The sequence below is a fragment of the Juglans regia genome, chromosome 7 (genome assembly GCF_001411555.2).
Source record: "Juglans regia cultivar Chandler chromosome 7, Walnut 2.0, whole genome shotgun sequence".
Classification (NCBI taxonomy): Eukaryota; Viridiplantae; Streptophyta; class Magnoliopsida; order Fagales; family Juglandaceae; genus Juglans; species Juglans regia.
In genome coordinates, this window is record NC_049907.1 from 34,095,990 (window position 1) to 34,121,567 (window position 25,578).

At 39.2% G+C, this 25,578-nt stretch overlaps 3 protein-coding genes and 2 non-coding genes across 7 annotated transcripts; 1 reads left to right on the forward strand and 4 right to left on the reverse strand.

The window, feature by feature from the left end:
* Positions 1-5,421: 5,421 nt before the first annotated feature.
* LOC108983151 lies at positions 5,422-6,388 on the forward strand. The gene is made up of 2 exons (XM_018954700.2): positions 5,422-5,498; positions 6,010-6,388. Exons 1-2 carry the CDS (start codon positions 5,422-5,424, stop codon positions 6,386-6,388), a joined length of 456 nt encoding a protein of 151 aa, XP_018810245.2.
* Positions 6,389-8,951: 2,563 nt separating this feature from the next.
* LOC108983156 (chaperone protein dnaJ 49) lies at positions 8,952-11,324 on the reverse strand. Of its 2 annotated transcripts, none has more exons than XM_018954708.2 (2): positions 9,708-11,324; positions 8,952-9,333 (listed from the first exon to the last, which is right to left on the reverse strand). In XM_018954708.2, the coding sequence occupies exon 1, from the start codon at positions 10,757-10,759 to the stop codon at positions 9,710-9,712; it is 1,050 nt and encodes a 349-aa protein (XP_018810253.1). In that variant the 5' UTR covers positions 10,760-11,324; the 3' UTR covers positions 8,952-9,333; positions 9,708-9,709. The 2 variants fall into 2 exon arrangements, with proteins under 2 accessions (XP_018810253.1, XP_018810254.1); XM_018954709.2 differs by having other exon boundaries at positions 8,952-9,380; positions 9,708-11,312.
* Positions 11,325-12,468: 1,144 nt separating this feature from the next.
* On the reverse strand, positions 12,469-12,664 carry LOC118349113. Its single transcript, XR_004802104.1, has one exon. It is a non-coding gene; the product is annotated as a U2 spliceosomal RNA (small nuclear RNA).
* Positions 12,665-14,232: 1,568 nt separating this feature from the next.
* LOC118349125 lies at positions 14,233-14,428 on the reverse strand. Its single transcript, XR_004802117.1, has one exon. It is a non-coding gene; the product is annotated as a U2 spliceosomal RNA (small nuclear RNA).
* A 241-nt stretch (positions 14,429-14,669) lies between these two features.
* On the reverse strand, positions 14,670-21,374 carry LOC108983157 (condensin-2 complex subunit D3). 2 transcript variants are annotated; one of them, XM_018954710.2, is made up of 9 exons: positions 19,760-21,371; positions 18,472-19,212; positions 17,618-18,103; positions 17,189-17,280; positions 16,953-17,040; positions 16,736-16,850; positions 16,518-16,641; positions 16,262-16,436; positions 14,670-15,525 (listed from the first exon to the last, which is right to left on the reverse strand). In XM_018954710.2, exons 1-9 carry the CDS (start codon positions 21,284-21,286, stop codon positions 14,827-14,829), a joined length of 4,047 nt encoding a protein of 1,348 aa, XP_018810255.2. In that variant the 5' UTR covers positions 21,287-21,371; the 3' UTR covers positions 14,670-14,826. The 2 variants fall into 2 exon arrangements, with proteins under 2 accessions (XP_018810255.2, XP_018810256.2); XM_018954711.2 differs by lacking the exon at positions 14,670-15,525 and adding an exon at positions 15,532-15,960 and having other exon boundaries at positions 19,760-21,374.
* Positions 21,375-25,578: the final 4,204 nt, after the last annotated feature.

The window sequence follows — 25,578 nt, forward strand, 5'->3', positions numbered from 1 at the left end:
CAAAATAAATAATTGTCTGACACGAGGTCATGATGAAAGAACCGACGAGGCACAATTCAATGCGAGAAATAACCATCACAATATAGCCACGTAAGTGGGAGACCAACCGTTGATTGGCTCAGGACAAAAAAGGCTGAGTAGCCTGGCAATGCAAAGGCTAAACGAATGAAGAAAGAATTCCCCTTGGACTTGTCCTAAGGGAATTGTCGGGGTAACTATAAGAGAATTTTTCCCACTTCACAAAGCTCATTGGGCCTCAGCCCAATACCCTGCCCAAGGATCACCAGAACCATACTAGAAGTAAGGTGTCTATTAGGGAAAATAGTCAAGTAACCAATAGGATAGGTCAGCCTTACATCGCTTGGCTGTGTTCTGAACCTAGGAACTTGCATGAGACACAGCGGGAAATGCGAAAGACCATTGATCCATTAACATCAAAACATCTACGGCTTATAAGGCATAAAAGCAAGGCCTGAAAATTACGCCTCATTAATGACACCACTACAGAGCTACACGCCACAGTTATGGTGTCGTCGTAGAGCTACGCCGCATTAAAGGACTTTGACAGCAAAAATAGTAGGAGGGGCACGAACTCCGTGGAGAAAAACAAGATCTGCACCTCCTTGGGTCCACGATATAAATAACAAGTTCCAGGTATGAGAAAAGTTCTTTGATCCCTAAACACTTTCACTTATTTATAAACTTTCAAGAATACTTACTAACTTTAGCATCGGAGACTCTCCAGCCCCAAGGCCACCCTCTTTTAGTTGCATTCTTTCCTGTCTTTTGCAGGTCCATTTTTGAAGACTTGAGTTGTCAAAACTTGGCCCAAAAGTGTGCAAAACACTACGTTAACAGCGGGGAGGTAAGTTGTCCGGGCAGTTTGGAACTGTACTCGCTCCATTTCCTTCTATATTTTTGTCCTGGTTGGAAAACAATGATGTAATCATTATTTTGCTTTTTGAGGACAGAAGTTAATGTCGCAAACATGTGCCCCCTGGCCTATGTTATACTGCATTTGTCATTTTTTGCCATGCAACTACTGCTGCATTGTCGGTGTTCTTATTGATGATGTTTGTGCCTTCCGTTCCGTTATTCAAGAGGCCCATAAGCTCGGCCTGCTCTCCATCAGGGAGAGGTCGGAATGCCTTAGGCCAAATCGCCTTTTTGTCACCCAGGGAGATAATTCAGATAGCGATGTGGCTGGTCCGCTCCTTCACCACGATAGGGGTTGGGGTAAGTATTCGGGCCACCTCAAGACTGAACCCCCTTGGTTCATCCTATCCAATTGTTCCCTGCGGGAGGTAGGTTGTTCGAGCAGTCTGTATCTGCACCCGCTCCCGCCCATTGATACCACAGGAAATGGAAAGTTTGGGTTAGGCTAGCGCCGATTCCACACTTCATCGTAGCAGTAGTCCAGGGTAAGTTATTAGGGTAGCTGTGGGGCTGATCCTGCTCTCCATTGCAGGAGGGATAAGGAAACTTTTAGGCCTACATTTCCCTATGGTATCCCGCAAGAAGGTAAGTTGCTTGGGCAGTTTGTTACTAAATCCGCTCCCATTCGTTGACGCTTCCGATGAAGGTAAATTTTTCTCTGGCAGTTGAGGACTGACCAGCACTCCACCGTGGGAAGGATAAGGCAATCGTTAGGCCTACATTTCCCTCTGGTGCCCTGTGGGGAAATAATTTCGACAGCAATGTGGCTGGTCTGCTCCTTCACCATGATGAAGGTCAGGGTAAGTTATTCAGGTTGCCAGGGGGGTTGTTCCCGCTCTCCCAGATGAGGAGGTTGAGCCACCTGCTCACCTATCATCATTCTTAAGGAGGTAAGTTATTCGGACAATTTGGAACTAGACTCACTCCCACCCATTGACATCGTAGGGAAGGGTAAATTTGGGTTAGGCTAGCGCTGATCCCATACTTCATCGCAGTGGAAGTCGGGGTAATTCATTTAGGTAGCCGTGGGGCTGGTCCCACTCTCCGCTGTGATAGGGATATAAGGCCACCTTTAGGCCTACCTCTCCCTTTGGTCTCCCACAGGAAGATAAGTGATTTGGCAATTTGGTGGGGAGACGTTGTTAATTTTGCCGATTTAGATCACATTGATGGAGTTGACTTTGCTTATGGAAACTAGTTGATTTTGCTGGTGGAGGGTTCGTTGGTGGGTTACGTTATGTTTCTGAAATTTTCCATTGAAATACAACACTTCTTTCAATAGGGCCTGTAAGTGTGCATGGAAATATGTAAATTTACGACAATGAATTAACTTAGCAATAGAATTTTCGTAGATATTCGGCATTTCAAGGATGTGGCAGCTCATTCCCTTGAGAGTCTTGGAGATGGTAGGAGCCTAGGCAGTTTATGGTTGTGACCACGTAGGGGCCCTCCCATTAGGCGCCTAGCTTTCCTTCATCTTGTGTTGTTGTTCCCGTCTCTTTGACTAAGAGATTCCTACGAGATTCCCGACCTTGAACGTTCTAGGGTGCATGCACTTGTTGAAGCATCTCTCGGCCTTTCTTTTGTTGGCTGCTGTTCTTAATTCAGCTTCTAGTCTAACTTCTTCCAACAAAACCAATTGTTTTTCTAGCCGCCTTGCATGATGTTGTTCCCCGTGAAGGTTGCTAAGGCCACCTCCTCAACCCACTTGGTCAAGTAACCCATAGCCACCACCACAAACTTGACTCCTCCTTTGTCCGGGGGAAGTGGGCCAACCAAGTCGATTCCACATTGGGAGAACAGCTAAGGCAACGTGATCGACGTCAATTCTTTCAGTGGGCAATGTGGCACTCTAGCGTATTCTTGGCACTTCAAACATTTCCTTGCATATTCCTTACCGTCTTGCAAGGCCTAAGCCCAGTAATACCTCGCCCTCATTACCTTCCCAGCCAGCGTCTTTCCTCCTAAGTGTTTCCCACAAATCCCCTCATGTGTTTCTTTCAACACATATTGTGCTTCTTTCGGGGATATGCCTCTCAAGAGAGGTGTTGAGTTGCCCCTCCGATACAAAATTCGCTTGATTAAAGTGCAACATGCTGATCTATTTCTAATCTTCTTGGCCTCCTGTTTCTCTTCTGGCAACTCGTTGGCTTCCAAATACCTGAGTATGTCCTCCGCACATGCTGGGGCTCCAGACAGTATTTCCATTACCTCGATCCCTACAGCGGGTACTTCCACGGTTCGAATCACTATCTGCTCTGGCATGGAGAGTCCTCATGTCTGAACACCGCACATGCCAGCTTGTCCGCTTTCTGATTTTATGCCCTCAACACTTGTTGAATTTGAAAATACGTAAAATGGGAGCACTCGGCCTCTACTAGTGCTAAGTATTTACTTTTCACTTTTTACAACAAACTCTCCACGCACTTGATTGACTATTACCTAAGAATTGGCCAGTACTTCGATTTCGGTGGCGCCTAGAGATCTGGCCACCATTAGCCTTGAAAGTAGCGCTTCATACTCCACCTCGTTGTTCGTCATTTTGAATGCCAGTTTGCTAGTGTAATTGTACTCCTCTCCTTCAAATGTAACAATATGCACTCCCACTCCCACTCCAGCTCAACAAGATGAGCCATCAACGAATACTTGTCAGGGATTCATGGGAGCTGCATCATCGTTCTATGCCAGGAAACTGGTAAACTCAACGACGAAGTCTGCTAACACTTGTCCTTTGATGGTGTTCCGCGGTGCGTAGTCGATGCCGAATTCGCTCAACTCCACTGCCTAGATCATGAGCCGGCCATTAGGCGTCCGGTCATGTCGCACCTTTTTCAGGGGGGTTTTTGTGAGGACCCTTATTGGGTGAGCTTGAAAGTATAGGCGCAGCTTGCGCGTGGTTACTACCAATGCAAAAGTCTGCTATTTTATGTGGGCATACCTAGCTTCGGCCCCCCGATACGCCCTACTGGTGCAGTAGAACGGCCTCTGGACCCCATTCTCCTCGTGTACTAATGCTGAAAAGGTAGCCAAGGGGGAGACCGCTAAGTACAAGATCAACGTTTCCCCACACCGAGGTTGGTTGAGGAGCAGTGGGCCCGTGAGGTACTTTTTGAAGGCTTTGAATGCCAGGTCGGATTAGTCATCCCATGCCTATGCTTTCCACAAGACCTTGAAGAAAAGCAGGCATTTGTCGGTGGATCTTGACACGAGCCTGTTGAAAGCTGCCACTCGCCCAGCCAGCCTTTGTCTCAGTTATGTGTCGAGGTGGGGCCATCCTCAGTGGGGCCATGTTGAGGATGGCCTCCACATTCTCAGGGTTGGCTTCGATTATGGGTTCGAACACCATGAATTCTAAGAACTTTCCTAATCTGACACCGAAAGCGCATTTTGCCTAGTTCAGCTTCATTTGGCATTGTCGTAGTATAGCGAAAATCTCCCTTAAATCGTTCAGGTGTTGTGTAGTGGTCCCACTTTTAACCAACAAGTCGTCCAGGTAGACCTCCATGTTGCTTCCTATTTGATTTTTGAACATACGATTTACCAACAGCTAGTAGGTGGCCCTTACGTTCTTGAGCCCAAAAGGCATCGTCGTGTAACAATACAAGCCTCAGTTAGTTGTAAATGAAGTCTTTTCCTCGTCCTCAGGGTTCATACAGATTTGGTTATACCCAGAGTAGGCATCCATGAAGCTGAGCATGCGGTGACCGGGCCTAGAGTCAACAATTAGGTCGATGCAAGGAAGTGAGAAGCTATCTTTCAGGCAGGTTTTGTTGAGATCGGTGAAGTCGACGCACATTCTCCATTTGCCGTTTGGCTCCTTTACGAGCACCACGTTGGACAACCACTGCGGGTAGTGGGCTTCTCAAATGAATCCAATGTTCAGTAGGCGATCCACTTCTTCAGCTATGATGATGTTCTTTTTTGTGCTAATGCTTCGACGCTTCTACCTCACTCCTTTAGCCTTTGGGTCTATGCTAAGGCTGTGCTGTATGACTTCAGGCGCTATTCCGAGCATATCCTCTTGGCTCCAAGCAAACGCATCCTGGTGCTCGACAAGAAGCTGCTGCATGGCACACCGGGCTTCAGGAGTTCTTTCACTGTTTATCCTTATCACGACTTCTGGTAGATCTGACACGAGAGGGATGAGTTCCAACAGCTCGCTTGGTTTCACCTTTATGAGGACCTACTCATATCGAACCTCGTTAACGACCTGGGTGCAGTCGGGAGGTGGCAGTAAGGTGCAGTCACCTTCCGCAGGACATACCTCGCTTACCCCGCCATTCATAGGTATCTCTTCACGGATGCATGCGCCTCTTCCTTCCAAAGCACCCTCTTTAATCCCGAGAGCTTGGTTCTTTTGCCGATCAACTTGCATGTCATCGGTAATACTGGCGAGCTTCCTAATTGTCTGGAACGGTTGCATCAGACGTACAAAGTACATGTAAGATCTACAAGAATCCCACATATGGAGCCACTATTAACGTCATGTTTCACACGCCTTTGGGCCAAGTTTTGACAACTCAGGTCTTCAAAAACGAGTCTGCAAAAGACAAAGGAAGAAGGTAACTAAGAGATGGCGGCATTGGGGCCGGGGAGTCTCCAATGCCAAAATTAGTAAGTATTACTGGAAATTTGTAAATAAGTGAAAGAGTCTAAGGATCATAGACTTTTTCTCGTACCTGGAGCTTGCAATTTATACTGTGGGTCTACAAAGGTGCAGATCGTGTTTATCTCCACATAGTTCAAGCCCTTCCTACTATTTCTGCTGTTAGATTCTTTTAATGCGGCATGGCTCTGCGACAGTACCATAAATGTAGCGTGTATCTCGATAGTGGCTCCATTAATACGACGTGGTTTCCAAACCTTGCTTTTATCCCTTATGAGTCGTAAATGTTTTGATGTCAATGGATCGAGGGTCTTCTGCATTTCCTGTTGTCCCTTGCAAGTTTCTTGGTTTAGAACGCGGCAAGTGATATCACGCTAACATGTCCTATCGGTTACTTGACTCATTTCCCTAGTAGACACCTTTCTCCCAGTATGGTCATAGTGACCCTTGGGCCAGGTATTTGGCAGAGGCCTAGTGGGCTTTGTGAAGTGGGGAAAATCCCCTTACAAGAGACAACGCGGTGCACCCCATGACGTCTTATTGGTCGTGGTAGTGGCTCTCGTGCTTGTGGTGTCGTCCCTCATCGGTGACCAAGGTGAGGCCATCACCGAGCTGTTGAGCCCTGTGGACCTTCTACTCCTCCGCATCGTCCTCTTCCTCACCATTCAGTTCCTCTCCTCTAAGCGTGGCTCCTTCATCTCTAGCATGTTCTTGACTGGCAAGCCCAACACCATCCACAAGGTTAGCGATTGCACAGTGGGAGTCATGCTCATTCTGATCATCATTTTGTTCCTCCTCTACAATCTTGTATCTATCTTCGACGATGGCGATGATTTCGATGAATAGCAACACGTACAGTTGTGTGGATTTGAGTTTTTTCTAAGCTTATTTGATCTCTCTCCTTGTTTTTGGGTTTTTTACTTCTATACATCGGTGGTATTGGCATAGTACCATACGGACATAGAGTTTTCATTTTATGGTATTCTAGTCATTAACTATAGTGGAGTCTGAGTGCTTTGATTTGTAATACTATAGTTACCCTTAATGCGCCTGTTTAAATGCAATATTGTTTATAATTTTAAGAATAATGCTATACACCACACTTTCATCCTATTTTAATTATATTAAGTAGTATATGACATATTCATCACTATTAGATGATAAAGAAGTATGCAATAAATGATCATTTAATAGTGATAAATGTGCAACATCATACTCAGTGGGATGAAAGTGAAATTTAGTATAGTATATAGAATTTTCCCAATTTTAATGTAATTATGATGAGTTCGATCCCAAGCATGTCTTCGTGACTCCAAGCGAAGACATCCTAGTGTTCCATGAGGAGCTGTTGCATGACGCTTCTCATTTTGGGTTTCATCCCGCTGCCAATCCTGGTGGTGGCTTTCGAGCAGCTCGGATTCAAAGGGATCAACTCCAGTGGCTCATCCATCTTCACCTTTTTGAGTCCCTGCTCGTCTCGAATCTCCCCATCCGTCAGAGTGTGCTCAGGCGAGGCAGGAGACCGTGGTTATCAACCGAGTGGTGGACCACATGTACCCCGACGCCCCTAGGCTTCAATTCCTGGACGTAACATTCTCGTGCCAAGACCTGCTCTCTGTAGATTTCTCCCACTCCTCGAGAGGGTTGGAACTTTGGTGGTAGGGGCGCAGCCATCACCTCCTCGTTGTAGGGCAGGCCTGAGTTGGTTAGCTGTCGGTCCACCAACGATGATGTGCCCATCTTTTTTGTGATCTTCTTGTACTTCCTTTGAGGTTACGCAGCTCGTTCTGCATGTTTTTTCTTTCTTCCTTCGCGTCACCTCCCCCCTACGTTTCTGAATCCTACGTGCTCATTGTTTCTTGGTAATGCATCATTTCCCGATTCGTTGGTGGTTACTTTGAGCGTCTCATTCTCCTTTCGGAGGGTCTCCACCTCGATAGTTAGTTTTCGTACTAGTTGTTTCATCGCGGCGAGCCCCGTTTCCAAGTTTGTAGACGTTGCTTCTTCTTGTCCCCGAGTTGATTGAGAACGGGTTGTCGCATGCATACAAATGACACGTGAAGTCTATAGTGACCCCACATACAGCGTCACTGTTAACCTCGTGTTTCGCACACCTTTGGGCCAGGTTTCCGCAACTCAGGTCTTCGGGCTTTGACCTACACACTTATGCAAACGCGAAGAATAGGGGCCTTGGTGGTAGCCGAAGAGTCTCCGATACCAAAGTCAGTATATCTCCTTAGTAGTTTGTGCGTAAACTTAGAGGGATAAGAGAGAGTTTTTTGTACATGTGGATCAACTCTTATTCTAGGTTTCTGGTCCTGACTTTGAGGGGTCCATGTCTTTTTCACTGTTCATTTAGTCAGAATCCTTTAATGCGGCGTGAGCCGTAGCTTCTGGGGCGGTGTCATTAATGCGACATGAAGTCTGGGGAGTGGCGTCATTGATGCGGCATGGCTTTCTGACTCACTTTACCCAAAAGCGTTTCTTGTTAAGTCTGTTCATATCTGCTATCAAGAGGTCATGAGTTCTCCATATTTTCCACCCACTTGCCTGTGCAGGTTCCCGAGGATTGTCGTCATCGGGGTGGTGTCAGGGCGACAAGTCTCATCTGCTCCTACCGTCTACTTTCCCTACGCAGGGTTGCTTTGTGGATGAATTTTACTCGTGGGCCGAGTATTCTGCAAAAGCCCACTGACTCATTTTAAGAGGAGGGTCGTTAGACTTGACTGGACTTGGCCGAACTCTCTTACTTACTTCCTCAATGATCCCTCGTGAGCTTATTTTAAGGGCCGATAGGAGGAAAAACCCCCCTTACAACTAGAATACCTTATATTTCCCATTAGATGAACACTATTTATTTAAGATAAAATGAAGGTGATTTCTTAATCAATTAAATAATATCAAACGAAGGTCAAAGTGGATTACTTACCGTCTCGGACTATTAAATAAGATTTCTTTACTGTATTTATCAAATAAGATTTCTTTGAAGGTATTCTGTCAGACTTTAGAGAGTGATGTAGGCACGTTCTTGCTTCTATATTAATAGACATAACATGATCTTTACTGTATTTATCAATTATATTATATATATTAACGTCTGGGAGATGTACATGTATAACATTAAATGAAATTGAACATACAATGTCTCTCTCTCCCTCTCACTCAAATCTACGTCCAAAGAGGAAGAGAAACTTGAGATATCAAATATGCACCAGAAACCGCTGTACAGCTTGTAGGGGTAGTGCGTTTAATGCTGTGCACCAACGAAGAAAAATACTATTTATCATCTTTTTAACTATAATTATTTTATCATATTTTAGTGTCACATCATATAATCAGCAGATAAGTAAAAAAGAATAAATAATTTTTCAATCATTTGACGCTATAATGGTCAATAAGATGAATAGCATTACTCTCCAACAAAAAATATTTGATACCATGAGGGGCTGGGAAATACAAGAAGAAACTTGCCAACATTAAAACAAATTTTCAACTTTCATCATTCTTTAGATCCGTTCCCAAGCTACTAAGAATCTGCAATTCCCACATTATACAACCGCATCATACTACCCAAAAAGCAGAGTTTCACTGCAGGCTTAAAAGGATGTTGAAGATCCCATCAATCACAGACCACCATGCACACTAGGCCATCGACAGTCTGTCTTGAAATGAAGAGGGAAATCTCAGTCACGTCCGTTGAACTCAACTCCAAAATTAACCTCATCCACCAGCCATTATTCATCATACTATTATAGAAGCTCTCTCATATTCTAGGCATATACCCTGACTAGCTGAGAAAGAGAAATTGCAATTTCAATCGGTGTTTCTGATCTCATACCTACAAGCAAAGAAATTGACTCGCAGAAGCACACAGGCAATCCAATATTTATAGAGGTAATATGATATTGTTACACTATCATTCTAATTTTCTTCAGCTCCCTAAAGCCTCTTACGTTCCAGGATTCATAAGATAACCATGTTGAGGAAATGTCACCAGAATTTAACTCAACTGAGATATGCATAACTAACACCATATAAAGAATAATCACCAAAATTTATTTCAACCAAGATATGCATAAATAACACCATATAAAAAATAATAACCAAGGAAAACACGGTAATATATAGCTATTGGCCATCTAGCAAAGAAAGCACTTCAGTTTACCTTCATGATAATCCTAAGTTATGTAGCTTGTCGCAGTGAGGAGTTGGCAGATTCTTATTCCATTGACGCCTCTGGAGCTCTATGTGACAGTAGCGCCAAAGCATATTTTTGTAATCCTTGATCACACTTTCCTCGACGTTGGCTCGAGCCTGACTTCCAAAAGGATAATTCTTCTCAAACGCCGATGATTTAACATAAAACTCCACTCCATAATTCTCAGTCATCTTAGGAATTTGGTAGGAGTGATTCTTATGCAAAGAATAGTCGGGCTCAGAGAAGGGCAGATAAGCCAGCAAGAAAATTATCAGAAACGGTAATAATTGAAGAAGGATTATAAAACTAGGTCCTCTATGAAGATCCTCCCTCTGATGATGATTGTCCATCCCTCTGGTCCTATAAACACGGCTTGCTCGAAACATGTCTCCTTGACCAAAAAACGCCCTGAATATCTCATCAGCATCAATATCATCATCAAATAAGTCATGCCCTGTTCTCCTCCTCCGCCTAACATTGTACTGTTGGTTGTGCTCAAATTCCTCCACCAAACCTGTTTGATCATACTGTCTCCTGGAATCATCATCACTTAAACACTTGAAGGCCTTGCTTACTTTCTTAAATGCCTCTTCTGAACCTGGAGCCTTATTCTTATCAGGATGAACTTTCAGCGACAATTTTCTATATGCCCTCCTTATCTCCTCAACTGAACAATTCTTTTCAACTCCAAGAATGTCATAATAATCCTTATTCCTCTTAATCTGCCTGACCAATTGGACATGTTCTTCAGTGCAATTACGCTCGCCATTTAATCCACCACCAGACTTTGCTGGACCAGGTTCATTCTTACTCCCACTGACAAATTCTCCGTTGATTGAAGAAACAGAAGACTTCGAATCGAGTTTCTCACATGCAGCCACAAGTTCATCTGCTTGCAAATTTTGGTCTAGGCGTTGGGCAATTTTAATAAATTTCAAGGCACGCTCTTTATTACCGGAGGCAATTGCTTCTTCAGCAATGCGAACACATCTCAACGCTTCATCCTTATTACCATCCATTATCAAATATGAACTTCAAAACAACAAATTGAGTCGACCAAAATCGCCAAAACTGAATCCCAAAACTTCCCAACACCAAAATTCACAATCCCAATTCCCAAGAAAATGAATCTCAAGATCGGTAATTCCAGTTCAACAAATCCAATTAACAGAAATCCAACTCCAAAAATTCCAAGCAACAAAATTGATAACCCAAAAAATAGAAAAATACAATTCCCACTCCCAAAACTCACAATCCCGAGATCAGGATTCCAATCAAGTGAATCTCAAGATTTAGAGCTCTCAACAGAAACAAGTTCTAGGTTTTTTGAAATCCTAGGCCTTGATTTAGCAGATCACCTAGTAGATATAAGGAAATGTAAGACTTAAGAGTTAATATACCGAGTCTGAGAGAATGAACAGTACCGGAGAGATGGTATAGACTTGCTTGGGGCAGGGATCGAAACCTGAGGGTCAGTGCCCAGGCCGTCTACGCCGACGCAATGTTTGTTCGTTACTTTGGGTATCGGCTTTCCAAACATGAACAAAAACGTTGCGTCTTTTGATGGGCCAAAATCTCTATTCTTTCCCCCCGAATAATTTAATGAAAAGAGGTTAGGCTTATTATTAAAAAATTAATTTTTTTAATATAAATTTTATATTTATTTATATTTTTAAAAAAAATTTGCAAAATATTTATTTTATAATTATAAATATTATTTATCTTTTTCTTCCTCGTACCTAAATTCAAATTAGTAATTGGTTAACGTGATTAGAGGGATAAATAAAGTTGATTTCAAATTAGTAATTGGTTAAACTTGTTTATTTAATTTTTTTTATATAATTTTATATATAAATATGCTAATGATCATATTCAAATAGCTTAAGCAACATGATATGCTAGTAAAACAAAAGTAAGATGCATGATATTAGAAATATATTGTGAAATCACCACTTGCTTTAAAAGCTTAAGTTAATAGAAAGAAGTAGTTTTTATTATTTATTTTATATTTTAACATTCTCTCTCACTTGAGAGCTAGATTCATTCTCAATAGATAGTCCAACATCTGAAATATTTAATTAATGCGATAGTGTATAGTCCAAATTCAAACTCAGAATATCTGTTCTGATATCATGTGAAATTACTATTTTTCCTATGAAATCTCCAAATAGAAACTGTATATAAACTAACTTATTTTTCTATATGCTTATAAATAATTAAAGAGAATACGATAAATATAATAAGTACGAAATTATTTGAATTTAGAAAAACTTGTATATGAATTGTTTTATATTTAGTATCATTGAATAATTGATCAAAATTTACGTTACAATATAATTTAAATAATTAAATCTAACATTTTTTGTTTAGCTTTTGAATCAAGTTTATTTTTTATGATAGACTCGTCATTTTTATTACCTTTTTCAGTTGTTGTGAAAACCGATAGTCCTGAATACAAAAAAGACAGTCCCCACCTCGACGGAAAGTAGACGAATACAAGCTGTGCTTGGATTATTCTCTTTTTTTGTTTACAATTCTAGATGTGCATTATTCTAAAAATCCTTCTAAAGAATATACACACCAACATGTTCTCATAAGGCCCAAGGATTGACAAAATGAAGACCTTATAAAAATTCGGATGGTCTACGAACCTTGAAACCCAACAGAACAATGAAGAAAAATGAACGGAGAGTCCATTTTCTAAGTAAAATTTATAAACTGGGATTGGGTGGGGTGCGCCAGGCCCGTGCAATAGTGCAGCGCATGGGCGACGCTTGAAGGCCCCAGCAGCAAGCTACTGTGGCGAGCCTTCCCCCTGGAAAAATTAATTTAATATCGTGTGATCCATTGGACCACGTATCAGATATTAAACTGATAAGAACAGATACTACACTTGATCTTAGCCAAAAGGCCGAGAAAGGTATGCCTAATCTCCTTGCTTGCTTCTCCTTTTATAGATCGCCTCAACCTCGCTCTCATCATACCTATTCGGTTTGGGACTTTGCAGACTCCGTGAAGTGCTTCCAGTACCCGTAAAGGTCGATCACATTGTGAAGTGCTTCCACTTTACTCTTGCAGCCTCGTTCGATTTCCTTCGCACGGAACGTACAGTGGCTGCAGCGGCTGTTGCATTGGCGACTTCGCCATTGCTTGACGCCAGTTTTTTTTTTTTTTTTTCAAAGAAAAGAAAGATCAGTACTTGTTGGTGAGATTTTTCTGGGTATGTTATATTAACACATTTTACAATTTACGATTTACGTGTCGAACTGAGTTTTATTACTATTATCCTCACATTTATTTTTATTTTTTATTTTTTATTTTTTTGTTTTAATTTTTATAAATTAATTAAATTATTCTACTCATTATCTATATACTATACATTTGATAAAAATAAAAATAAAAAATTCATATTTAGTATGTGATGTGTAGTATGAAAATAATGAGTATAATTTTTCACTATTCTAACAATAAACTCGCCTTGATGGTGGATTTCATTTCACTTTTTTTACGAGGCATCCTCGCAATGGAAAATTTATCAGTGCATCTAGCACTATCTATAATCTTTACATCGTTTTTTTAAAGAAAAAACCTTAAAGATCAATGGACAATTTTGCATAAATAACAGAATTAATATTAGATAATAGTACAGAAATAAAATAACTCTATTTTTATTTATAGAGATTAAATTTGCCTAATTATACGTATAACTTTTAAGAAAAATACTCTAATCACAAAAAAAATATATAAAAGTAATATTAAAAATTGACATTATGTGATTCGTCAAATTATAAAATAATTTATATTGTAAAATAAGATTTAACGGATTAGATAAAATTACATCAGTTTATGAGATAACTTTTATATAATTCTTTTATAAGTGTGGCAGTAGTCATTTTGTAAAGATTCATTTGAGACTACTATTATACTTTCTTTCAAGATCCACATCATGAAAAAAAATAAGATTTTATTATATATCAGTCACTATTCATCCCACATCTGATATTTTTTTTTAATATCAGACTCATCACCTTTGACCTCTATCTCTCATCAAGCTCTCTCTCTCTTTGACCACTCTCTCTCCTTAAGTTCTCTCTTCGACATCTCTCTCAAGCTCTCTCATCGTGCTTCCTTCGGGCATGATTGAGATAAAGGGGTTAGGATAAGAACCGATTTACTTGTTAGTGAATTCGATTTGCCACATTGACTGATGAATAAATTAATTCAAAAAAATAAATGATTGATGGGTTCTCTTGAGTTTACAACTCATTTTTATAGAATTAGATCAAAGACATTTAAGAGTGACATATTAAAATGCCATTTGTCTAATAATGACTTTTCGGATGAAAGAAACAAATTTTTTATTTCTAAATGCAAGATCTTTGATTAGTTAAATAATGCATTAAACATCGATATGGTGCACAAAGCGAAAAGCGTAGGAAATTTCTCTAAACTAGGAGCACTTCATCGACACAAATTGTTGGGCTAGTATTGGGTGGGACGCGCCAGGACCGTGCAATAGTGCAACACATGGGCGACGCTTGAAGGCCCCAGCAGCAAGCTACTGTAGCGAGCCTTCTCCCTAGAAAAATTAATTTAATATCGTGTGGCCCATTGGACCACGTATCAGATATTAAACTGATAAGAACAGATACTACACTTGATCTTAGCCAAAAGGCCGAGAAAGGTATGCTTTGTTACATATGTTGCTTCCCTATTTATTTATCGCCTCTGGCTTCCTACTCTCTCACTTAATCCGTGTGGGATTAACAAAAACTGGAGAATTATCGTAAAACGCCGAAGTGGCAAGTCATTCATCGGGTCTGCGTCTGCATTTGTGGTGTTCAAGGTTTCCCGTCAAATAATGTTAATTCTTTTCTGATCGAACAAACTTTTAAAGATCGAACAAAGTGTTACTTTTTCGAAGACCCACTAGATTCCCATGTTCTACAAAAATGTTGGAATGTTCTATCTCGAAAAAGAAAGTTGAATGTGAATATTTACATTGAAGTAGAAATGAGAAACAAATAGCCCTTATCTTTGAACTTATACATTGGCTTCTTGATGGGAATTTGTGTTATTAGAGGCATCAATTTTCTTCATCAGAATCGAAAGATTGTCTTTTCCTCAAAGATTCTAATACATCTAAAGGACGATCGCATTGTGAAGCGCCCCTGGCATTACAAGACTTGAGCTTAGGCACACTTAAGGAACTAAGTGGCGGTGTGGATGCTCCCTTGTTCACTTCACTTAGCACAGAACGAGCTGTGGCCATAGCTGCTGCATCTGCCATTGCTGAGGCCAGTTTTGAATCATTTTTCAGCTTATCCTGGGCATGTTTTCTGCTCGCAGCCTTAGAAAAATCAGGTGACTGATAGCAACTTGATTTTTGCATCTTGGCAAGTGCCTCAGCAGCTGTAGATTTGGTCTTTGCTGCATCATACTTTTGCATGTCATAAATGAGTTCTTTTTGAAGTTGCTGATCAGCAACCAATATGTCATCAATCTCATTCTTGTAGTCCTTGAGAAGGATTCTGAGGCATCCCATGAGAGAGCCCACGAGGGGGCTGTTCTTGCTTTCTAATAGACGTTTCAGCTCTATAAAGATGGGAATTGTATTTTGGATAAGGCCCTTTCTGACTGCTTGATTTATAGCCCTTCCTCTAGCAGCAGCTGCAGGTGCACCTCCACCATCTAAGCCTTCTTCATCAATGTCTGCTGGGTCAGATGATGCTCCACGGTTGGATGGAATTCGGATTTCTTTGCAGGCAAGAATTCCGAAAGCATCCTGTTCCCTCCATTAAAATGCAGGTTTAAAATTAAAACTTGAGTAATAAAAACTGACACCTTGATAATTAGCCAGGATCTCGTAACCAAAGAACACCCCCCCCACAAAAAAAATCTGGATATATCCCTTGCTAGAAATTTTTTTTTTTTTTTTTGTTAAAGATAGTCAAAATGAAAGTTGCCGTCTCCTATTTTTGGACAAGCATTTCAGATCTACATATTCTCCATTTGGAAGTTGATGGCAGTGAACCTCTATGTTAATATTTATCAGGCTTTCATGATTGAAGAGGAACTGAATCCCTTTGGTTGGCTAATTACGAACTTGCTATTAACAAACCTCCCTAAGTACATAATGACGATAACATCAATGTCACCGAAGACCAAGCCAAGACATCCTCCACAAATCATGACAGAGCATCCAAGGATCAAGCCATATCTGCACAAAATGATATTCAGCCTAATATCAAGCCTCCATGATTCATGGAGTTGACCAACTAATGGCTCATTCTATCCTGTTTTATTTCTGTAATTATGTTGATTATCTTGTATATAATACTGTGACTGTAAACGTAAAGATGTGCGAGCAATAATATCAAGTTATTCAATATTTCTTTAGTATGGAAGCACATCATAATGCAGGCTTGCAGTCATCCAGGTACCATATTCCATGATAAGAACATGGATAAGCTCACGCAACACACATACGGAAAGTATTTTTAAATGTTTGAGATCACTACCTGCAGAACAGACTGTCCAGTATTGTCTTCTATGCTGAGCATGCCATCAGATGCTGCAGCAAGAATCTCTGCACATAACTTTGCAAATGTGGCTAAAAGGTGCTCTGGAGCCATTTGTTTCAGCAGAGAAATATAAATGTGCATTCTTTTTGATCTCGAATTCTCATCATTACCCCTGTGAACAATGTTTACTAGTTACGTATCAGCATCTCGATTACAGAACAATTTCTATTTTTGCTGAATTTAGGATATCCACCTGATGGAGAAAAGTCGGCTCTCTTGTGAACCCTTAGAACCACTATGTCCATTATGAGCATGGTAGTCATTCAGAATGAAAATGGCTTCCACGAAACTGTTGTAAGCTAGAAGAGGTGCCTTGACTGCAAGCACATTATACATTCGAGTCAATGCCAACAACAAACATGTTACCAGCGTCTATGACTGCAAATATGATTACTGTGAGAACCCTGTCACCTTTTAAAATACTCCCAAAAAGGTAGTCAGCAAGTTGTCTGATCTTTTCTGATTCATCAACGAGCGACAAAAGAAATCGCAGGAATAACACTCCTCTCCACTTCACATAGTCCCTCTGAGGATGGGAATCAAGTCAATATTCTCCAGGGTTACTAAGTATTGACATGGGAACATACAAATAACATCCAGATCACAAAATACTAAAACAAAAATGTACCTGCAATAATCTTGAGAGCAATATAAATGTCTGCCTTCTCACCAGTTCACATGGGTCACAGAGACACTTTGTGATCTTTGCTATATAACTGTTGACTTTCAAGACAATTCATTAGAAACTTAGGATAAGAAAAAGATTAACCAAATTCACTCTTTCCATCTCCTCTCAATATATAGTTTAACTATTGGAAATTCTTCATATGCATATCATTTACCATGATCTTCTACAGGCCTTACCAATCAACTAGAGCGGTATACCGAATGCAAAAATCTGCCATCATCACTACAAGATTGTTGCGAAGAGCAGCACACTCACTCTTTTCAAGTTTCTGGAGTGAGAAATACAACATGGAATTTCAGCTTCAGTTGTTTATTCAGAATCAATACATACTTTGGGGAGGAATAAGTGCATGCTGCAGGAAATAATAAAACATATTCTGGAACAGCATCTTTATATACAGACACACGACAATTGTGCCTATTGAAGTTTTTGCACCAAATACAGAGACAATCCCGTCATTAAGATTATTGGCAAACAGGATAAAACTCATGTAATAATGTGTTCTTGGAAATCTGGAGGATTTTGTCACAGAAAAATGTTGACATGTTTTCAAGAAAATCATTTTAAGATTTGGGAAAGCAGTGGTGCTAACTCAATTACCATACTTGCACAAAAAGAGGAATATAATCCTTTGCAAGTTTCCCATCTGCAAGGCAAATCTTCCCCATTGTCAACCAAGCTTGAATGTATAAAGAAGGCGCAGCTTGCTCTAGGGAAACTGCAGGGCCTGGCAATTTATTCAATTTTGGATCGGAATTGCCTGAAGTTATTATGGTGTGCAATAGAGGAGTAATGGTGTTCATATCAGCAGTCGGACAAACAATAACCATAGATCCAATAGTATAAACGGCCGTGACTGCTTCTGAGAGTAGCCTGGACATGATTGCTGCTCTCTTGCCCTTTCTACTGGGTGGTGTAAAGAAGCTGCTGTGCTTGGTCACTTTTGAAACCTCTAAAATGTACTTTTCTAAAATCTGTGAAGCCTTCAAGAGAAGCTGGTGTACCCATTTCATAACAAGTGTATCAGCCTCCTCAGGACTTGAAGCCTTCTGCTTGCACAATGTCCTAAGTGCTTTTACATGAGCATTAATCTGCCATCACATATGCCAATTATAAATACAGGGTTCAAGAGAATCGAGCAATATAGGAAAAAACTTGGTCTTCCTTTAACCCAAAATACAGCCACAAAAGAAACATTAGTTAGAAAAAGGTATGACCTAAATATAGCAAGGGAATGTCCTTCAATCCACCAGAGCGACATATGAGCTAAAACATATGATCAACACCTGATGTTCCATAAAATATATTGAGCTTGACCAGAGTGAGATGGGTATATTCATGGGAGTACTTTTACCATCAAGCTGTAAAAATGGCGAACTAGGGTATAGCCCTATAGAGCATTTGACAAGAAAACAAAAGAATCCTCACTGCAATTAAACACGCTCATAGTAAGAGATACCTCGGTTGAATGCATGTTGAACACTTCAATTCGTTTAAGCAAGTTATGAGCCAAATCTGCAGCAGGTTCTGTAGGCAGCTCCACAGAAACATTAGAGATTGTTTGCAAAAGAAAAACACGATCCCCAGCCCAAGCAACAGAATTGGATTTCGTGCTCTCTTCCTCTTCATCTGCATCTCCTTGTGCATGGGGACTTTTAAGCCCACCTCTTGGTCCATGCTTGTCAAGGAGCTGCCAATGATGGTGGAGGAACTCCCAGTCCACTGCTTTTGAAAGGTATGCCGATACCTCAGATAGAAGAAGCCAAGCACCCCGTGGTGCTGTCCACTTCTCTATCGGCATAGATTCCCTTAGCCAGAGAGACTCAGATGTCCTAATAATATTCTGAAGCGCAATAACAATATTGTGCTTAAGCCGTTTCTTCTTACCCAAGCTTGCACAAATTTTCTTCACCCAAGGTGTCACCTCTCCATTGCAAATCTCTCTCAAGAGACCCAACACTCCAGGGAACAACAACTCCAGTTCCTGTTCTAAACCTTTTGTTTCGAGGCTTGGATCACAGAAAACGGACCCCATTTGGGAAGAACTAGCTGATCCAGCTCTAGATATTCGGTCAAGTACCAATTCTAGAAACAAGTTCTCACACTCTTCTTGAATGCTAGCTTCATTATCAGTTATTAAACGTGGAACCGAATGAAGCCACTCAGTAGTCACACTTTCATCTGAGAATATTCTGAGAGCCTACAAAGTCAGTGCAGATTTCACCATAAATTCGAGATATAGGAGTGAGGAGATATACAAGCAGATGCAAATAAAACGTTCAGAAAATATATATTTTCTGATTAATCCCTGGAAAAAAATCAGAACATATTATTTCAAACTAGAAAACCCATAATGTAAGCCCACTGAAGCGATGAAAGCCCAAATTTTAGCCTCGTAAGTTCACAATCCATATAGTGAGACCATAATAATATCCATCTATATGTAATAGAGATAGTCAAAAGAATCATCGCTATCAACACAGTTACAAGAAACTGATATAAAATAGTTTTTGAATAAGAAACTTGTGTTCCGGGTGGTCAATACTAGACGCCTATTACAAGGAGTAAACAAGCTCACATTGAGGCGTTCAACTCTAATATATTAGTGTTGGAATGCTGATAAGTGTCCAAAAGCATACGCTATCACAACTATGTAATAGTGACAAACCAATCATATCAAGTAACAAAAACCAACATCAATCCATCGAATGAGAAAACAGTAGACGAAGCAGAAGCAGTAAATTTACCTCTGAAAGAGCTGAAATCGCCGCTTTCCTTATGCTAACAAGAGGATCCGAGCAAGACATGCCCATGGTCTTGAGCACAATTTCATCGAGGGCACCATCTAGAAGGGCAGTCAACTTGGAAATCAGAAGAAGTGCGGCCTTCCTGACTGCTGCCTTCTCATCCATACACCTTTTCCTCAAAAGATCGTTCATACCTCCCTCCACCCTTTGCACACCCGCATTGCCAAACCCCATAACTTCTTGCAACACAGCCCGGCTTCTGTTGTCACCTGCCAAAAACCCAACCAGCTGCGCCAAGTTTGACAAGGCCCGAGCACGAATTCCAGCATTCACATCCGAACAACGTAGGATCACAGCCTCCATACACCTCAAACCCCATGAATCCTTCACTTCAATGTCCAAATCCACACCGAATGGATCCCTCAAAGTCGTCATAAGCATCAAAATAAGGTCAACCGCCAGCAGCCTAAGGTTAGCCTTTCCTTGTGTCATCTTCACCACATACTCCACAAACCCAATTTGATCACTGAATTCCATAACCTTAACAATCTCCATTATGGATTCCACAGCTAGAGCCCGAGGCTCAGACTTCTCCGGCGCCTTCTGTGCCAAATACCTCGGAAGATTCACGACCGCTTTCTTCACTCCCTCAGGACGCTTCGCTAAATCCATCATCTGATTCGTTATAAACCCCAAAGCAAACATCCGTGCCTGCGTTTTTAGCCGAAGAATTAACGGTGACAATGACTTCAACACCTCGGCCGCTGTATCCGCCGGTTCCCCATGCTCCGGCCTTAAAACTTCACTCAAAATCCGCGAGCACAAATCTGTTAGTCGGTTATAAGCACCGGAATTATCACAGATCTCAACCGCCATTACTGGAACCTCGGCCACGGTTTGGACTAAAGACTTCAAACTATCCGGAAACCGGTCCAAGTGAATCAAACCCATTGCCAATTCCAACATTTCGAGCACAGGAAACAAAGCTCTAACATCGAATTCACCCTCTTCGTTATCACTCCTGTCAGAGTACGAATTTCTGGCAGTATTCCTCAATCCCTTGCCTCGCTTGCCACCACCCTTCCTCTTCCTATTAGCCGCAGCGTGGGACCCCTCGATATCGGGCTGTGGGACCTGTGGCCGACGCTTGAGAGACCGGCGGATAGAGTGAAGGAGAGATAGAAACGCCATTGGTGCAAAAAGAGTGAAAACAGGGGCATTCGGTGAGAGAAGCAGCGAGAGGTAGACCTTGGAGGCCAAGAGGGACAGATGGATGGGGCCCGAGTCCATGGCGGTGGCTATCGGAGGGACGAGGTGGTTTGGGGAGAGCGATTTGGACGCAAGGTCGTCGTAGAGGCGGTCCAGGAGTTCCGAATCATTGGAATCGAGGGTCTGGTCAAGGAGGGTTTGGAGATCTAAGAGCGTGGGTTCGGAGAGCGGTTGGGGTTGGGACTGTGGATTTGTGGGATTGTCCAAGTACCGGATCTCTTCGAGCTCTGTGATTATCCGGGATGTCGACCCCTCCATAGATGTGGCAGTGAAGGTCTTACGCTTGCCACCACGAATATTTCATTGTATAATATTTCTCTGCTTCATGTTTCCACACCGAAGGCTTTAAATTTTCGTCGTCCCGCCTAAAGGGATGTTTTTGAATTTTAACCAGTGTTGGGAAATAAATAAATCAAGATTACATAACTATAGGTCCAGACTCCAAATTGATCTCTTCAGAAGAAAATAAATATATGATTATGAGAAATTATAGTTGCAGTCATGAGTCTGCAGAAGTTATATAATTACTTTAAAAAATTGAATATATACAGGATTTATATGAAAAAAAAAAATTAATTTTTTAATAATAGACTTTACTATTTTTCAAAACGACTACACGATACTTGCATACTTCATAACTGTATATAGAATTACTCATTCTAGTAATAGTTACTTACTACACTTTCATCTCACTCTTTATCTTGTTATGATAAATAGACATTGTCCATTAATTTTTAAATTCTTTTTAAAAAAATAAATAAATAATGATCTAAGGATGATAGAAAATGCCATATTTAAAAGTAATTATTAAGTACTCCCAAGTAATAAATGTGTGATACTTACATTTATCATTGGATACTATGTCAATTAAAAAATTGATTACGTAACATATTATAATGAAAAAATCTATACAATTTTTTATTATTTACATAATCTTCACATACTATATTTTTTTTTTAATTTTTATTATTTTTTTATCAAAAATTTAATATATGAATAATGAATAGAAGAATTAAATTAGTTTAAAAATAATAAACTCAAAAAAAATTTAAAATATTAAAAAATTTAAAAAAATATAATATGTAGAAGTTGAAGAGGTTGTGTAGCATTACTCTATTATAATAACATGGAGTACTACATCATCAATATTCTAGAAGCATTTGATAATTTTTCTATATTTATATAATAAGATAAAAATTGAATAAAAATATTATTATAATTCATTCATCAGCATGCATCTTAGATAATGATTTGGCAAGTCAAAAGTAAAATACATTCACGAAGTCTTCTCTATGGCATCTCGTCACCCTCTTGATTTCTTTAACTTTATAATCCTTGGCTTTCGTGTATATCAAGAGATCAACCATCACCCTAGTCGTTTGGATAATAAGAGTATTATAATTATAATTTATTTAAAATTATATATAAAATATAATAAATAATTTAATTTTTTTAAATTTTAAAATAATAATAAATTAAAAAATAATATTATAATAATATTTTATTTAACACTCAACTTTCATCTCAACCTATCTCATTTTAACTCACTGTTCAGATTGCACCTTAATATGATTATTGTTTTATTTTATCATCACTTAACGTATTGGTTCATATTAATGAAATATTGATGAAATGAGTTTTTTTTTTTTTTTTCAAATCGTAGCTTCATTAAAAAAATTGGGATAATTATTACTATAACATTTTAATTTAATTTTCCAAATCAAGCAATGCTCACTCTTTAGCAAAGCAGGCAGTGCAAATGAAACCATATGGATGGAAGAAGCTCCAACTTTTGTTCAGTCTGCTGTACTGGATGTGGCTTGTATCGAAGCTTTCGTGGTTTCTGTTGTAATGTGAGATATCGGTTGTATTTTCTCTTATTAAGAATGTAAAGGAGCAAGGTTATTAAAAAAAAAAAAAAACATTATAGATAAATGATGCGTATGCGTAGTCTAAAATATATATATATATATATATATATAGAAATATAGAAATATGGAGCCGTAGCCCTGATTATGCTCAAACTATTATGCGGTAGTATATTATAGTTCAAGGTATCGATCTACAGAGAATAGAAATAAACACTACAAGATGCAAGTTTAAGGAAAAAGATTAAATGACAATATGATAAGAATATGAAAATTCTACCTAAAGCACACAATTAGAATGAGATTAGGGTACGGATAAAAAAATAAGTAAAGTTTCGGATTTCCATCAACCAAATCCAATACTCTGATTTTTTCAATCTAAACTATATAAACAATTAAGAATTATACCAAATTCTTAATTGGAAGACATAACATTATATTCATCTAATTTCTCAAATTTAATTTTACAATTTATTCTCTCTTTACAAACTACAATTTTCATATATAAAGATGAATATCAGATCTAAGGACGACACTATATTCACAAACAATAGTGTAACAAAAGATCACATCAATGACATGAAAAACAACTGTTTAAGTCACAATCATATATTCATAATTATATAGCTCAACGAAATCAAATCATAGCAAAATTTAAAATAATTGTCTCAAACTTATAAAAATAAAAAAACAAATAAAGAATTCAATCCTAGAATCTTAAATAATAAAATTTAATCTATGAATTGAAATAAAGTCAAAGTATTTTCAACAATCAATTTCTACCATAGGCTTTATCCAAGATTTAATTCTTCATAGAAGAACTAAAAAATAAAAAAGGTATTTTTCTCTTCTCCAAAACTGTATTGTCCGTCTTTTCCAAAAAACTCATAATGATATGATTCTCTCAGGTATAAAATAAACCCTAATGTTTCATGATTCTCACATAAAAAATTGTCTAACTTTTAGGATTCAGATTGGCAGCCGCATACACACTTCAAGAGTCAGAATTTAGACATCCATATTATATATGAATTTGTAGCCCTTTGAGATAGCTTTCCAACGCATCAAGAATCATATCAATTGTGAGTGAAAAATTATGATCAAAATACGAAAGTATTTCCAGACTGTCTCTTAGCACATTTTGGACTTAGACTTCTTGCCGTTTCCTTTTGTGATTTGTTTTTTTTTTTTTATTTTTATTCAAATTACTCTCAAACCCACCTTATTTGAAGTTATCATTTATTTGATATTTTGGAAAGTTATCCCAACGTTGAAGTCTTCTCATATTGAAGCATCCTTACTTTGCTGAAAGTCCACACATCTATTCACATTGAAAGTCAACCACGTTGAAAATGAAGAGTCCTTACGACTTGAAAGTTTTACTCAATTCAAAAGTCATGATTCATTAAAAACTCTTGGGAATTATTCCAATTTAAAAATTCATTTGAATTTGACTAGACTTTCACCCTCTCTTTTATGGATTATGAAATTAAATATAAAAATGTGCTTAGAAGTATTCCAAAATAAATAGAAACTAAATTAAAGAATACAAATTAATTTATATGATTTATATTCATATTTTACATTTTAATCTAATAATTTGGTATTTAAAGTGCACTTTTATGCATTCATCAAACTCATAGATAACCCAACTCAATCGGTGTCACATTGCTACTACGACTTCCAACAAGAGTTTAACACAATTTCAATCCCATACGATTAAGGTTATATTTGGTTAGTGAGATCACCTCAAATTACTTCATTACTATTTATAAATTACTTATTACTTTTTTACTACTATTCACATATCATCTAAGATCATTTCAGCATCCAAATGTAGATTAAGAACATGCCAAGAACTCATTGGCCTTGTTGTTGTTACCCCTAACTTCAGTAAAATCATAATTTATTTTAAAAGTTGAAATTGATGGGAAGTGATAGATTTAGTTATTTGTATTATATTTCAACATTCCTCATAACCTATGGACTAGAATATGTTTTGATGACATAAGTTCTCCTCGATCAGACTGGGCCCAATCCACCTTATGGAGGCCCACAAATGAAATACCACTAGCTCAACGAATGAGAAATAAGGGATTGCATTGTATAACCACGTTAAGATATCAACGAAATATTCAAACCCTATTAATTGTGAATTAATAAATGTAACTGTTGAGGGAATCTCGGACCTTCCTAAAGAGGATAGGTATCCGAGATACTCGCTCATGATATGTTTCCTTTTGTACCTATCCAAGGCCTGATATTCAACACCTCCAAAATCATCGAAGAAGATCACGTGGTTATATTATTCTCATTAGTCAAGTAAGCATATATATAGCTGGCATCGATAGGTGATTTGAGGTCATTCTCACAACCCTATTGATTTCATACTTCTCCATCCCAATCACTAACTTAGGCATCAGATGTGTTCTCAATACATTGAGCCCCTACACTTCTTTTTGTACAGGTTGATTGAGTTCGCTGGTGGTGGTACGAAACACGTCCTTAACAATTGATGTTGTCTGTGGGATTGACTAATAACATCAGCGTGCTCTTCTCGTATGTATGTTGACTACTATGATGCATTCTCAAGCAATGCGCGATTAAGAGGCTACCTCAACAAACATGGAGGGGAGATTTGCAGAGATAGAGGAGCGGATGAAGAAGAAGGCATTGGAGATG

Bases quoted from the DNA above. Each gene is read 5' to 3' on its own strand.
- LOC108983151 (XM_018954700.2), top strand. From the start codon at position 5,422: ATGTTTCACACGCCTTTGGGCCAAGTTTTGACAACTCAGGTCTTCAAA. The intron at 5,499-6,009 runs GTAACTAAGAGA...GGTATTTGGCAG, and splicing joins GCAAAAGACAAAGGAAGAAG to AGGCCTAGTGGGCTTTGTGA.
- LOC108983156 (XM_018954708.2), bottom strand. From the start codon at position 10,759: ATGGATGGTAATAAGGATGAAGCGTTGAGATGTGTTCGCATTGCTGAA.
- LOC108983157 (XM_018954710.2), bottom strand. From the start codon at position 21,286: ATGGAGGGGTCGACATCCCGGATAATCACAGAGCTCGAAGAGATCCGG. The intron at 19,213-19,759 runs GTAAATTTACTG...CTGACTTTGTAG, and splicing joins CGATTTCAGCTCTTTCAGAG to GCTCTCAGAATATTCTCAGA. The intron at 16,642-16,735 runs GTGACAGGGTTC...ATGTGCTTGCAG, and splicing joins TTTTGGGAGTATTTTAAAAG to TCAAGGCACCTCTTCTAGCT.